This window comes from Mastomys coucha, unplaced genomic scaffold, assembly GCF_008632895.1.
Source record: "Mastomys coucha isolate ucsf_1 unplaced genomic scaffold, UCSF_Mcou_1 pScaffold3, whole genome shotgun sequence".
NCBI lineage: Eukaryota > Metazoa > Chordata > Mammalia > Rodentia > Muridae > Mastomys > Mastomys coucha.
This window is the reverse complement of record NW_022196909.1, coordinates 68,602,783-68,618,405: the sequence shown is the minus strand read 5'-3', so window position 1 is coordinate 68,618,405 and position 15,623 is coordinate 68,602,783. Positions and strand designations below refer to the sequence as shown.

The window sequence follows — 15,623 nt, the reverse complement described above, 5'->3', positions numbered from 1 at the left end:
AAAAGAAAAAAAGAAAAAAAAGTACTGGCCTAAATGTACACGTTTAACCCCAGGACTCAGGAGGCAGGAGCTGAGAGATCACTGTGAATCTGAGGCCAGACTGTTCTACATAGTGAGTTCAAAGGCAATCAGGCTCTCAAAAAGTACAAACACATAAAAACAAACAAACTAAAAAGTACTGGTCTGTTATCTGAAATGCAGAGAGAACTGGGAACTGAAGGTCCTTCATTCTCTCAGAAAGTTTCCCCTGAGGAGGGAGTGACCTTCCCCTACTTTATATGAAGATGTGCCCCTGTATTTTCAATTGGTAATTGTGTACCAACAGAGAGCTAAGTGCTGGCTGGATTTTGATACTGCCATTTCTATGGACCACCACCAGGTTTTCTATAAGTAAATGCTTGTCCTTCCTCACCTGCCCAAAGATGAAGGTCAGGCAGCTCTCATAGCCTAAAGGCAACACTAAGAGATGAATGGGTATTGCCTTGATGCTGATTGGTTCAAATTGGAGTATGGCTATGTGTATAATAAAGAGCTGATGGCTGGACCTGAGGCAGGAAGTACAGGGGCAGGGCTTCAGGGAGAGGCAGAGAAGCAGGAGAAATGCAGGACACTCAAAGAGAAGATAGAGGCAGGGCATGGAAGGGATTGAAGGAACTGTAAGCAGGAAGCGAGACGCACATGAAGACGGGGTGGCAGAGAAGTTAGGGTAAATTTAGATGACCTAGCAGAGAGACCATCCCAGCAAAAGGCCAACAGGGTTAAATTATTAGACGTCTCTACGTCTTATTTAAAGCACAAGAGGTCCGTGAAAGTACTGCAGTACTCTGATGTTAACGATTTTGGTACTTAAGTAGGCTTTGGCATGTTCTCCACACCCTCGGGCCCTGGGATAAAGCAAAGTCCCATAAGCACAACCCCTTACTTTGGGAAATGTGTGAGGATTAGCGTGCGTTTCTCAAGAGGCAGTTTGTCTTTTTCCTGTCTGGCTTGTTCCAAGAGTTGTCGTCTCATGATGGTGAAGACCGAGCGAAGTAACGTTCTCCCAAATACCTTGGTGGTTTCGTACCGAGGTAAGCTGTCGCAGAACTGTGGGACATTGCAGTAGCACAACCACCTGCAAGGAGACAAGTCCTATCAGTAAGCCAGCAAGTACCAGCCATCCAAAACATCCAATCACAAAGCAGCCATCCAAAACATCCAATCACAAAGCAGCCATCCAAAACATCCAATCACAAAGCAGCCATCCAAAACATCCAATCACAAAGCAGCCATCCAAAACATCCAATCACAAAGCAGCCATCCAAAACACCCAATCACAAAGCAGCCATCCAAAACATCCAATCACAAAGCAGCCATCCAAAACATCCAATCACAAAGCAGCCATCCAAAACATCCAATCACAAAGACCTTCTAGACAAGAAAGCTCAGCTGAAGGAACTCGGCCTTCAATAACAGCCAGCAAGATCAGCCAACAAGACTACCAGCAAGAGGTGAGTGCAGGCTAAGAGCAGCTGGCCAACCTGTTGGCCTCTTCCTGTTCTGTTGTGCGGGGAGCCTGGAAGCCAATACTGCTTGGCCACCTGACTACCTAACTGGATATACTACACTGTTCAGTGCCCATTGGTCTTACCTATGAAACAGGGACAAGTCACAACTTCTTCACTGGACTCTCTATAGAATGTGAGATAGCATGTGTAAGGTACAGAGTGTAATTTGAGTTTATATTGAAATTATAGGCCAGGGGCAATGGCCAACGATCCCAGCACTGTAGATGCTAAGTGGATGAGTACTGAAGACTGAGTCCAACACTCCTGCATGCCAGCACAGAAGTTCCTGAGGTCCAAGGAGGAGAATTTGTACTTAACACATTAAACACAAAGGAAATATGGCCTGCCTGGGTTGCTGAATCTTAGGGAGTCAAAATGTGGCATAATCAGATGTGTGTAAGGTATAGTCCTGTCACTGTTAATGTAAAGTCAGATTTAAATAGATCACATCAATTAGAAAACCTACTAATCTGAAATATTCTATTTTTAAAGATAGTTGGTAAGCATCTGAACAATGTGCATATCCCATCTAACTGGCCTAAAGGACCGTGTCTAATCATAGGGCTGGGAAAGGATTTATTCCTTTAAATTATTTGGTAGGTGTAGATATTTTAATAGTATGAAGTATTTAAAACTAAAAAAATTTTTAAAAGTATGTATATAACTTTGTGATATAGCTGATATAGGTTTGTGATGTAGCTGAGAGACAGAAAGCTCACTTAGCATGAGCAAGGTCCTAGATTTGAGCCCAGAACTGAAAAGAAAGAAAGAAAGAAGCCGTATAAACGAGAAACAAAAAGGAAAGGCAAAGAGGCATTTCCTTATGTGGCATCACTTAAAGGGAAAGTCACTTGCTGCTAAGCCTAACAACCAATATTTCACACAGACACAAATAAAATAAACAAATAAAATAAAAACAAATAAAAACAAATAAAATAAAAACAAATAAAATACCTATGCAGCTAAGCATGATGGCATGCCCCTGTGCTTGCAGTATTCGGGTGGCCGAGAGAGGAGGATCACTGAAAGTTTGTAGCCAGCCAGGGCTAGCTACATATTAATACTGTGTTCTTCTCAAATACACAAGACCAGGCATGCGTGCATGTGTGTGTGCACATACACAAACACACACTTTTGTTTTTTATGATATATGAATAAGCGAATGAATAAATGAATGAATGAATGGACTGCCTAGATGCCACCCTCTTAGTGCTGAAGCTGTGGAGATCAGATAAAGAGCTTTGAGACTATTCAAAACCCAGTCAGGTGCAGGAAGTAATAAGCTTTGACCATCTGTCACCTAGGTACACTCTGCAGGCCCAAGGTCAAAACTACTTTCAGCACTGTGGGATAGAAGAAAAACCCAGTTTGCTTGATCTGACCAGAGGTCTCCAGTGAGCTGACAATAGGGGCCATCTAATTTAGAAAACTTCCCTCAACACTAATGGTAGAAAATGAAGAGACTCAGAAAATGTCCTTGGATTTTCAGTCTACAGATGTGAACTCGCCTACTCCCGGAAACAGCCATAAGCAGAGACCACGGGACTCCCAGAGTACAGCAGTAGGTATGGGAGACCCCATGGGAATGTGTCATTGCGCAAACCATCTTCTTCCAGGCCAGTGCCGCTGTACTAAAAATCAAAGCCTTCCTCCTTCCAGTGAAGACACTAACAGGTAAGGTGAAGCAAAGACAGGAATGAATGGCATGCTGCTGTACACTATGTGGCCTCACTCTGTATCTAACCCCATACAATCCTATGTGTGGTGGCACTGGAGCTGTGCTGTGTCTCTTCTCAGAAAGAATTTCATGATCATACACACACACACACACACACACCTATAATTCTCCTTACATGGTAGCCTAAGGTAGGAGAATGGTAGGTTCAATACCAATCTGAGCTATAGAGAGGGAAGGGGAAGAGAGGGAGGAAAAGAGAAAGGATGGGTAGAAGAGAAGGAAAAAGCTTTTTGCTTGCTTCCCACCCCACCCCCATCTTTTGAGACAGCATTACTCTGTAGTGTACCCTGGCTTTGAGCTCACAGCAAAACTGCTACTCAGACCCTAAGCACCAGGGCGACAAGCAGGAGTCCCGCCTTGGGAAGAAGCGTATTAGTGCTATTATGTCTGCCTTGGTCCAAAATCTTTTCTTCTATTCAAATTTTATTCTATAAATGTTATGGTGTTTTGCCTGTATTCAAGTGTGCCTAGTGCCTAAGGGGGAACACAGTGTTGGAACCCTTGGAACTGGAGTTACAGGTGGTTATGAGCCACCTAAAATGTGTGCTGGGAGCCAAACCCAGTCCCCTGCAAGAGCAGTGTGAGCTATTAACCACTGAGCCATCTCCCCAGATTCATAGTCTTAAAACACTACACTACTGTTGTTTTCTTCTCTCAGTTCATTCCTCTGTATAGATGGATGATTGATAGATAGATAGACACATATGAACATATACACATGCATACAGGGCAGGTACTAATTGCACACATGGCCCCCATCTGAGCTTCACATCAGTATCTAAGCAGTGCTAGCCTGGGTCTAAAGTGAATTATAGGTATCTGACAATCAAGACATTGGAACTTCTGCTATAAAAATGATGGTTTATGAATATCAGAATAAAAGATTTAATTGGTTGGTTGGTTGGTTGGTTTTGAGATAGGGTCTCTTTGTGTAGCCCTGGCTGGCCTGGAACTAGCTGTGTAGAGCAGGCTGGCCTCAAACTCCAAGATCCATGTGCTACTACAACTGACTAAACAGTAATTTAAAACTTAAAACACCTTTTCTTTTACTCATAATAGTAACAAGCAATTCTGTTAAATCTGTTTCATTTATTTTGTATTTTGAGATGGGGTCTCCTGTAGTCTCCTGACCCTCTTGGGATCACATCCCTGGGACTAAGATTATAGACATGTGCCATCTCAGGTTGCTTTTTACTTTTTTAGTGAATAAAGCTTCAGACCACAGAGAATCCCGTTGCCTCATTTTCATGGCAGTAGTGTTCTGTAAATATGTTTTTTTTAAATTGCCCCCAGTGTTGCTGGGTTCTTCTCCCTGCTCCCTTTTACCAAAGGGTATGATGGTGAGTGCATCTACCTTCATTTCCTCCTATTATAAACAGAGGCTCTTGGTCTAGAAATAAACAGGTCCCAGGACATACAGGACATATACCATCTCTGGGCAGGTTTCTCTTCACATGGTTGGCTCCACCTTCGGTGGTCCAGTGAGGATGCTGAGCACCCAAAGACTCTTCCCCTGTTTCTATCATATACTATGACAGCTTCAAAAGTCTCACTCAAATACTAAAACTCCAGTTCAATTGTCCACCAGTCTTGACAACCCCACACTGGCAGACTGTGTTCTAGATAGCACTGGGGGGGGGGGTGAAAACCCAAAATCTTCCCTGTAACTGGTGTATGCCAGACAGCAGTACAAACTTCCCACAGAATACAACTCCACAGAGGAAGAAGTTGAGAGTCAGGAAAGAGAAGACTGTTCTTCAGCTCAGAGATAGGGAAAGGTGGGACCAGAGACGAGCCCCGAGTGCACTGAAAGCCTAATTTCTGGCTTTGCTACTCTTTAAGTATCTATTATGTGCCAACCATTTCTTGATAGTTCCCAAGTGCCACCCTCTACTAATTATGTTGGTTTGGTTTTGTTTGGTTGGTTGATTTTACTGGTTGTTCGTTGGTTTGGTTTGGTTCTTTGAAGACAGTGTTTCTCTGTATACTTCTGGCTGTCCTGAAGCTCTTCAGGCTGCCCTGCAACTCAAGAGATCTGCCTTCTAAGTGCTGTGATTAAAGGCATACACCACCACACCCAGTTTTACTTTGTTTTCTAAAATATGGCAATATCTCTCATGTTTCTTTAACATTTAATTCTCTTTCTTCTTCTTCCATTCTACCTCAAACCTCCAAACCCCCTCCTAAAGATTGTGGCCTGAAACTCACAATCCTCCTGCCTCTGCTTCCAGGTATGCACACACATAGAGAGACTCACACATCTCTTCTTTTAATTATTCACTTTTCTTTCTCTCTTTCTTTCTCTCTTTCCTTCTTTCTTTCTTTGTTTGTCCCTTTTTTTCTTGATGAAACAATAATTTTCTCCAGTAAGAGCTACAAACACAGGATTGGTAGTATACACCTGTAATGTCAGAATTTATCTGGACTATATAGTGAGTTCAAGGATATCTGAGTTACATGCACTCTGTTTCAAACAAGTCCACACAAGGTATGAATATCATAGAAGGAGATAAAATGGATAGTTCTTACCACAGCTACTTAGCTAACGATGAATATAAGCCTTTATATTTTATATACTGAACATACAGAATTGTTTTCTAATTTATCCTTCATGTGATATTGTAATCGTTAAATTTAAAATCAAAAACTTAAATGAAAAAATATAAGCCATGTTCTAACATTTTTTTCTTTGTGACAGGATCTTATTATATAGCTTTGGTTGGGCTATATAATATGTAACTCACTAATGTATATACCAAGCTGGTCTTTTCAGAGATCCACTTGCTTCTGCCTCTCAAACACTGGAATTAAAAGCACGTGTCTTTGGCTCATGTAGATATTGTAAATTACATAGTAGCCACATTGAAGCAATAAAAACTGGAAGTTAAATTAACCTCATTTAATTTAAATTTAATGTGTCTAAACTACTATCAGGGCTAGTAAGATGGCTCAGCGGATAATGATAATTACCACCAGACATGAGGCTTGGGTTATCCCCCCGTATCACAGGGTGGAAGGAGAGAGCCAATTCCTACAACCTCCATATACATGGCATGGGGGCAGAGAGATAGATAAATATAAATCCAGGGTGTAGTATTTGAACTCAGTTACCTTGTGTAGTTTTCCTTGTATCCAGAGATGTCATCATTGGGAGACCGTAGTCTCCGCTGAGACGGAGCCTCCAGATGCCAGTAGTTGATGCGGTTCAGAAACATCTTGGCCAGCTCGATCGTTGTCTGCCTCTCCTTTGATGGCAAGTGACTAAACTTGTACTGTACGAAGTTGTTCACACCCTGAAAAGATGGAAAAGCAGCATGTTCATGCAGCTATCAGACAGTTACCTCAATGGTTATTAGCAAAAAAAAAAAAAAAAAACAGATAATTTTTCAATAGAGAAAAAAAGTTTTCCTTTTGCTTAAAAAGAATCAATACTGCCCATGGGAAATCTCCTCTCTGATCACAGTGGAAAAAGTGACAAAAGAAAAAAATCAGAGCCAGGCGGTAGTGGTGCACGCCTTTGATCCCCAGCACTTGGAAGGCAGAGGCAGGTGGATTTCTGAGTTCGGGGCCAGCCCGGTCTACAGAGTGAGTTCCAGGACAGCCAGGCCTATACAGAGAAACCCTGTGTCAAAAAAACAAAAGCATTAAAAACAAAACAAAACAAAAACAAAAACAATCAGAATTATCATTCTGTCCCCACGTCAATCTGGATCATCAAGGAGAAAACCACAGATGAGCGTGTGAAGGGCCAAACCCCCTAAACAAGCACACGTGCAGAGCGAGGCTCTGGGATAAGTGTTTCTATCTGTGAAATTTTTAAAAGTTTGCTACCTTATCTTTACTAAACACTACCTTATTTTGACCTAAACACTGAAATGCACACATTTAATAACACTTGTGTAGTTTTAGCAAGAATATCAGAAGAAGAAAAAACATTCAGAAATGTATACTTTTCCAAGAGAGTTATAAATCTGGAAATCTTGATCTAAGTTTTCTACAAACCACTCACATCCATCACATAAAGGAACAAGAAGTCTTATTAGTTTAGAATCATTAGGAAATATATTCTTAGCCAGGAAGTGGAAGCACATGCCTTTAATCTCAGCACTTGGAAGGCAGAGGCAGGTGGATCTCTGAATTTGAGGCAAGCCTGGTCTACAGAGTGAGTTCCAAGACAGCCAGGCTACACAGAGAAACCCTGTCTCAAAAAACTAAAGATGAAGAAGAGGAGGAGAAAAAAAGAAAAGAAAAATTTATTCTTACAAAAAGTCATGTATTGGGCTGGTGAGATGGCTCAGTGGTAATAGCACTGACTGCTCTTCTGAAGGTCGTGAGTTCAAATTCCAGCAACCACATGGTGGCTCACAACCACCCATAATGAGATCTGATGCCCTCTTCTAGTGTGTCTGAAGACAGCAACAGTGTACCCATTTATAATAATAAATAATCTTTTTTAAAAAAAGTCATGTATTTATAACAATACATGTTGTGATAGTTAGGGCTGTCAGGTTGACCTACAGTCATCACCTGGGAAAGGACTCTTAAAAGAGTGACTGTTTACATTGGATAGCCTTTGGGCATGGCTTCAGGGGATGGTCTTAATCCAGTTTATGGATGTGGGATAACCAGCCCACTGTGGGTAGCACCATTCCCTAACACTGAGGTTCTGATCTGCTTAAGCATAAATAAATAAAACTGAACACAGCAAGCCTGAATGCACTCACTTCTTTCTGCTTTTGACTGGGAATGTGATAAGATAAGCTTCCAGGAGTTCCTGCCACTGTGACTTCCTGCTATGAAGGACTGTAATCAGGATTGTAAAGTGAATAAACACCTTTCTCAGAAACTGGGTTTGGTTTTTTTTTTTTAAATCACGTATTTTATCACAACAGAAATCAGGTATTTTATCACAGCAACAGAAACAAGCTAGAATTGGAATTAACTTCCACCCCCACTAAGTTACAATGTTTTCCACATCTTTAATGACCTCCCTCTCCTCAATAGGCTTTTTCAGACAGCGCCAAATAAAAAAACAAAGCCTTCATTTTTAGATATGAAAAGGCACGTTTTATGAGTTCTTAATAACTACACGTTCTACTCAATTCTCCCTACATACAGAGTGCAGTCTAAGTGCACAACACTCCTAAAAGACAAAAGCCAGAATATTCATGAAACTGGGCATGTACTTGGGATGCAGAGTGTCCTAGGTGAGCTCTATAGTCTTTGTAGGAACATCTTGAAGCTGGATGGGAATGGAGGAAGGAACTATATACAAATGTGGAAGGAAGCGTAAAAGTTCTTCAGGCTAGAGTGTAGCTTAATGGTATATGCTGACTAATTGGTTCCGGGTTTGAGCCCAGCAAACCAAACTGGCAGGGCCTTCAGCCTTAAATGCATGTAAAAAGAGCTCCTCAAAATACACTTGCCTGTTCAATGCTGGGCTTTTCAAATGGCGGCTTCTTCTCCAAGGAGCCTTCAACCACAGGTTTCCCTCTTTGTAAAATTGACTTTCTCAAGAGCTGCAAAGAAATCAGTTTTTAAAACAAACTTTAGTTTGAAAAGCTTTTTTTTTTATGGTGTGTTTGTAGTTATGTGATCCAGGTTTTGGTTTTTTGAAACAGGGTCTCCCTATGTAGTCCAGACCGACCTCAAAATCATGGCCCTTCTTTCTCAGCCTCAGCTTCCTAAGTACTGGAATTACAGATATGTACCACCATATCTAGCATTTAAATTACATTTGCATACATATATAGACACACACACATAAATACATCCCATATTACATCTATTTCTTTCCTCCCGCTCCCCCCCTCCCCAACTCCTAGATACCACAAACTTGCCTTCATGTCTAAACAGAGCTAAACAACCTCTCAATTTCTTAGCAGTCTGGATTATCCCACACTGACTGCACCCACGCACACACACCCCCCACACACACACACCCACACACACACACACACATACACACACCCACATACAACCCCACACCCACACACATACCCACACCCACACACACCCACACCCACACACATACATGCTCACACACACCCACACATATACACACCCACACCCACACATATGCACACACATACATACACCCCCACACACACATACACACACACCCACATACCCACATACACCCCCACACACATACCCACACACACACACACACACAAACACGCACACACACATATACCCACACACACACACACACACACACATATACACACATACACACACACACATATACCCACACACACACACACACACACCCATACACATACACACATATACCCACACACACACACACCCACACATATGCACACACACACATATACCCACACACACACATACACACACACCCACATACCCACATACAACCCCACACCCACACACATACCCACACGCACACACCCACACACATACACGCACACACACCCACACATATACACACCCACACCCACACATACACACATACACCCACACACACACATACACACACACCCACATACCCACATACACCCCCACACACATACCCACACACACACAAACACGCACACACACATACCCACACACACACACACATACACGCACACACACACACACACACGCACACACACACTCCACTCCTCCTTCAGTTTCCCCTTCTCTCCCATTTTTGCTTGCCAGGGAACCAGAGGCCCAGTGAGGCTCATTGAGGCCACTGCAGGTAGCCGAAGCTCTCAGAGTTTTAAACTCTAGAAAAAGCAGGATCCACGCTCCATCACTAAGGCCAAGGACAAGAGTACAGGCTCAGAAGCTTGGAAGCTTCCTCTGCTTCTGTCTTCTTCCATTCCTTCTCTGTCTGTGGATGCCAGGTGCGTATTCTCTGTGCCCACAAACCAAATACGCTGCTTCTAATTGTAGCCCGAGGATCCAAGGCTCCAAAGAAAGAAAGGGGTACAAAAAAAGGGACTATTTCACCTCAGAGCCCAACCTTCTAAGGGGCTCCATATAAGTTATGGATGTGGACATGTTACTGGTCCTTTCAATGTGCTGTGTCCATCTTCACAAAAATTTGATTGCAATAAAGGTAAACACTGTGTGTTTGCAGTGCTAAGATTAAGCATGAATCAACTGTAGCTCTGCCTAGAATCCCAGACCTCTGAGGTGGAAGCAGAAGGATCAGAATGTTTAGGCCATCCTCAGCTACATGGTGAGCTGAAAGCTGCTACATGAGACTCCATCTTAAAACTAAACAGGATTTGTCATGAATTTTAAAAACAAGAAATTCCAGTTCCTGTGCTTATTTTTAAAGTTAAATAAAATCTTCTTTCCTAGCTCAGTCCCTTGGGAACTTGATCCACTGAATGTTTAGTTATGAAGTAAATCAATATGAACTGGGAGACAATGACCCTATTTTTTCGAATGTAAAGGGATGGAGCTGGAAACTGGGCACAGTGGCTCATGCTATCATCCCAGCACTCAGAAGGCTGAGGGCATGAAGGACTGCTACAAATTCATAGCTAGCCCTAGCTGCCTAGTGAATTTCAGGCTAGCCACAGCTACAGAGGAACAACAACAAAAAGATTGGCCTGGAGTAAATAGAAAGACCAAGTCTGAGGAAAAGGGAAAGAAGGGGATGGTTGAAGAGAAGAGAGCACTGGCTATCTTGAATTCTGATTTTAGAAGCAAATGTCTCTCTCCAGTTGTTTGGAGATGAGGGAGGGCAAAGGCCACAGACCTACAACCTGGGCCAATACTTGCTGGCTTGCTCTACTGGCTGCAAGCCACATGGCCAAAAGGACGGAAAGCCTGACAGCATCTTGACTTGCAAGGCAACAAAAGCGGAGAAGTCGCTTGCTCCAAGACAAACACCAGCTGGAGTTCTACATTCCCTGTTTTCCCTCAACGAAGATCAAGATCTTTCTCCAAAAAAGCACTAAGAGCTACAAACTGCCAGAGTTGAGTCAAATGACTCCAGCCCCACAGCCATGTCCACAAGCTGCCACCTGAGGGGCCTATCCTGCAGATGCTGCGTGACTCACTCCCCCACCCACCTCATCCCAGTCTGTAATTTTCCAATAGTACCCTAAAACTTTTAAAAATGGATTCTCCTTCCCCCTTCTGCCTTCTACTCATCCCCTCTCCATCCTTCACTTAATACAATAGAAAATATAAGTAAGAAAGAGAGAGGGGAAGGAAAGGAGGGAGGGAGAAAGGGAGGGAAGAAGGAAGGAAAGAACAAATGAATGAACGAATGAACAAACAAACAAACAAAGAGAAGGGAAAACTACAGAGTAAATGTTTGGATAAAGACAAGAATCCTGTAGAGCATCCACTGAGATTCCCAGCAGCCATGGCAAAGAGGGAATTCAGTGGATGACTTAGATCTCTCTGTCATACAAAAAAATAAGCAGAGGCTGGACTGCAGCTCAAAATAGCACATGTCCATATTGGAATACAAAGGAATATAAGGCCCTTGTTTCAATCCCCTCTATCACAAAAAGTAAAACATAAAAATAATTTAAATGCAGTAGTTCTTGCTAAAAGAAGAAAGTTTTTGTGAGCTATGGACATAGCTAAATTTCTGGTATGTACTTGCACTCATGGTATACAGACATACATACAAGCAAAACATTCACACTCATATATATAAAAAGCACTACAGAGAAAGAGAAAGCATGACCAGAGTGGGGAGGTTAGTTGGTTTCATAAAGATCTAGATAAATAGCCAGGCAAGGAGGCCTGTGCTCATAACCCCAGCACTAGAATGAGTGAAGAAGGAAAACCATGAGTTCAGTTAGTTCTGGAAAACACTGAGACATACTATTTCAAGACTAATTTAAATTTTAAAAAAAGAAGTAAAAGGAAAACTGGATATTGGTGATGGTGGTGCACGCTTTTGCTTCCAGGAGAAGCAAGCGGATCTCTGGGAGTTCTAGGCCAACCTGGTCTATAGAGTAAGTTCCTGCACACTCAGGGCTGTTACCCAGAGAAGCCATGTCTCAAAAAAAAAAAAAAAGAAAGAAAGAAAGAAAGAAAGAAAGAAAGAAAGAAAGAAAGAAAGAAAGAGAGAAAGAAAGAAAATAGACACCGGCACATGCTTTTGGACACGCCTTCTGTTTTGATGTGTTTCCTAGCATCATTACAAGGGTTGCACAATAAATGTTGGCAAAGAACTAAAAAAACAGGTAGGTTTTTCTGTGTGTTTCCTTATAAGACTTTTTTGCGTGTATAAGTGTTTTGATTGCATGTGTGTACATGCATACCTGTGTACAGGTGCCTGCAGCGGCCAGAAAGGTGCATCCTGGATGCTGAAGTTCCAGGCAGTTGTGAACCACCCAACACGGATGCTGGGAACTGATCCCAGAGCCCCAGAAAGAGTAGCAGGTACTCCTAACCACTGCGCCATCCCTCTAAACCTCAGGTTCCTTGTTTTACTTGTCCTTCTGCCACCTCCTCTGAGGTTTGACAAAGTATCCTCCGTCACCACCTGTGAACAGCTGTGTGAATGAAGGAAAGGCAGCTTGGGGACGCTCAGGCTGCCCCAGAAGCTCCTCTTCCGTCCATTGACACCTGTCCCTAGGCTCCTCCTTGATGGCTTCCCTGCTGTGTCTACATGCCACAGCCTCTCTGCACTTTTTTTTTAAAGATTTTATTTTATGTATATGAATATACCAGAAGAAGGTATGGGATCCCATTACAGATGACTGGAGCCATACGGGTGCTGGGATTTGAACTCAGGACCTCTGGAAGAGCAGTCAGTGCTCTTAACCGCTGAGCCATCTCTCCAGTCACCCCTTCCCCTCTTCACAGGCTTTAGCATTGCCAAACCACTCCTGATTATTCATTGACCATATCCTTGACTGACATGACTCCATGCTGGAAGAACTCTGTCCTTCAAGATACCTCAGTATCTCTGATACAGGCTGTGCTAAACACCTGTTTGGTAGATGAGTATATGTGAATCAAGATGCCCAATTTGCATACTCATGTGAAGGCATTTTAGAGACTCCTGAAGAAGCAGAGCTGAGTGCCTTCTACCCACAAACTGCACACGGCCCTGGGATCATCAGCAAGATGACAGGAAAATAAAAGGCTTTGAAAATGCAAAAATCTCACCTCACCCTAGATACGTTGGACCCCTAACTGAAATGACAGCACCTAGATTCTCGGTCCTAGAAGGGAGAGGCAGGAAGGTCAGTTTAAAGTAAGCCTCAGCAACACAGAGAGTTTGAGGCCAACATGGATTGCATAAAACAATGTCTCAAAAAATAAAAAGAAGGAGGCTGGAAAGATGGTTAAGGAGTTAAGCTACTTGCTACTCTTCCGGAGAACTTGAATTCAATTCTCAACATCTACGCTGGACATCGAAAAGTTCGAAACTAACTACAACTCCAGCTCCAAGGGATCTAACAGCCTCTCTGGCCTTTGTGGGCACCCATACTCATGTGTACATATTCCTACACAAACAAACATATATATATATATATATAATTAAAAATAAAATAAGTCATTTAAACAGTAATAAGAACCCAACACGATGGTTTAGCAGCAAAAGGAGCTTGCTACTAAAGCTGACAACCTGAGTTAATCCCTGAGAACACAATGTGGGAAAGATAAAAATTATTTCCATAAGCTTTTCTCTAATCTCCATACCTGAGTCATGAAATGTACGAGTACATGTGTATACATGCACACACAAGTATGTAATTAAATGTAAATAATTAAATAAATAAATAAAATGTTAAGATCTTACCTTGAATAGGTAGAAATAAACTTGTTTGGTATCTGCATCTTCTTCTTTGTGGACGCAGGTAAAGAGGTACTCCACATCCAACACAATTCCCAGGAGTCTGTTCATTTCCTCCTCTGACACATTCTCCAAGTGGGAAACATGAGCAGCTTAGGGTAAGACCAAAGGAAGAGGTGTAAGAAGTCAAGAGACAGCCGGGCGGTGGTGGCTCACACCTTTAATCCCAGCACTTGGGAGGCAGAGGCAGGTGGATTTCTGAGTTCGAGGCCAGTCTGGTCTACAGAGTGAGTTCCAGGACAGCCAGGGCTACACAGAGAAATCCTGTCTCGAAAAAACAAAAAAAAAAAAAAAGTCAAGAGACAGTCATAAACATCATCTACAGTAAAATGGAAGGTTATCACCTAGCATAATGGCGACAACCTGAAATCCCAGCCCTTGGCAGGCTGAGAGAGGTGGAATACAAATTCCAGGCAAACATGAACCACAAAGCAAGGTCTCAAATACAAAAACATAAAATAGTGGCGCCTTCAAGATGGGTCAGCAAGTTAATACTCTTGTCACACAAGCCTGATGACCCAAGTTCAATACCCCGAACCCACAGTGCAAGGAAAGAATAGACTCCTAAACACTGTCTGACCTCCTCACATGTGCCATAGCATGTTCACACTTACGCACGTGTGTGTCTGCTCACACACACACATAATAAAAAGTAGCCGAGTATGGTGGCTGACAGTGAGCTGGCTCAGTGGGTGAGGAAATATCTAAGACTGATACCCTCAGGTCAATCTCCTGTCTCAGCTATCCCCTGACTCCATAAGCACACTGTAGCGTGTGTGTGTGTGTGTGTGTGTGTGTGTGTGTGTGTGTGTGTGTGTGTGTATGCGTGCGCACGTGTGTGTGCGCGCACACATACCTACACACAAAATAAACAAAAATTACAGAGGCCAAAGCAATCTTTGTAATCTTCTTAACTAAATAAATCCAGAGGACACATTTGAATTCATAAGCATCAAAACTACGTCTATGCATTTTCAAGTTGAAAAGGAACTGATGAGCTGGGCATTGGATGCCTGCCCTCCCATCCCAGCATGTAGGCGAGCTGAGTCAGGAGAACTGAAACTTTAGGAACAGTCTGTATTACAGAATAAGACTCGGAGGGGTCCTGGGTTAGGACAAAGTATAAGGCTACATAGTATCAAAATGCCATTATGAATCCCATTAATTGCATGCTAAGTAAAAATTAGTTATAATAAGAAAAATCTCATTGGTGCTCCAGTGTCTGAGGTTTGCTGCTGCTACAAATGAACTAGGCTCTATGTTCACCAGGCTAGCACACCTGTAACAACACATCATATGACTTCATATGTCACCATGCTGAACTCCCCTGTGTCAGGTTAATTACTAAAGATTTCCATGTTGAAATTTATTAATTTTTATCTTTCTTGGGGGAGGGGTATTGTTTAATTTGTTTGAGACATCATCCCACTAAGTAGCCCTGGTTAGCCTAGAATTTACTTTGTAGACCTTGTTGTCTCTAAACTCAGAGAGATCTACCTGCTTCTGCTTCCATCTTTGCCTGGTGTGTGAGTGTGGGGGGGGG

General features: G+C 42.5%; 1 protein-coding gene and 1 long non-coding RNA gene across 4 annotated transcripts in view; one reads left to right on the top strand and one right to left on the bottom strand.

Moving 5' to 3' along the window:
* The window catches only part of Kat2b (lysine acetyltransferase 2B), a 106,718-nt gene that overhangs the window by 38,382 nt on the left and 52,713 nt on the right, over nt 1–15,623 (bottom strand). For all 3 annotated transcript variants that reach the window (XM_031348556.1, XM_031348557.1, XM_031348558.1), the window contains exons 3-6: nt 14,027–14,172; nt 8,712–8,804; nt 6,397–6,578; nt 923–1,114 (exon numbers count right to left, since the gene is read on the bottom strand). In XM_031348556.1, the coding sequence (XP_031204416.1) occupies nt 923–1,114; nt 6,397–6,578; nt 8,712–8,804; nt 14,027–14,172 (613 nt within the window). The remainder of the gene's footprint in view (nt 1–922; nt 1,115–6,396; nt 6,579–8,711; nt 8,805–14,026; nt 14,173–15,623) is intronic.
* The window catches only part of LOC116075451, a 46,395-nt gene continuing 32,095 nt past the window's right edge, over nt 1,324–15,623 (top strand). The window contains exons 1-2 of the long non-coding RNA XR_004112549.1: nt 1,324–1,490; nt 3,037–3,221. This is a non-coding gene — a long non-coding RNA (uncharacterized LOC116075451). The remainder of the gene's footprint in view (nt 1,491–3,036; nt 3,222–15,623) is intronic.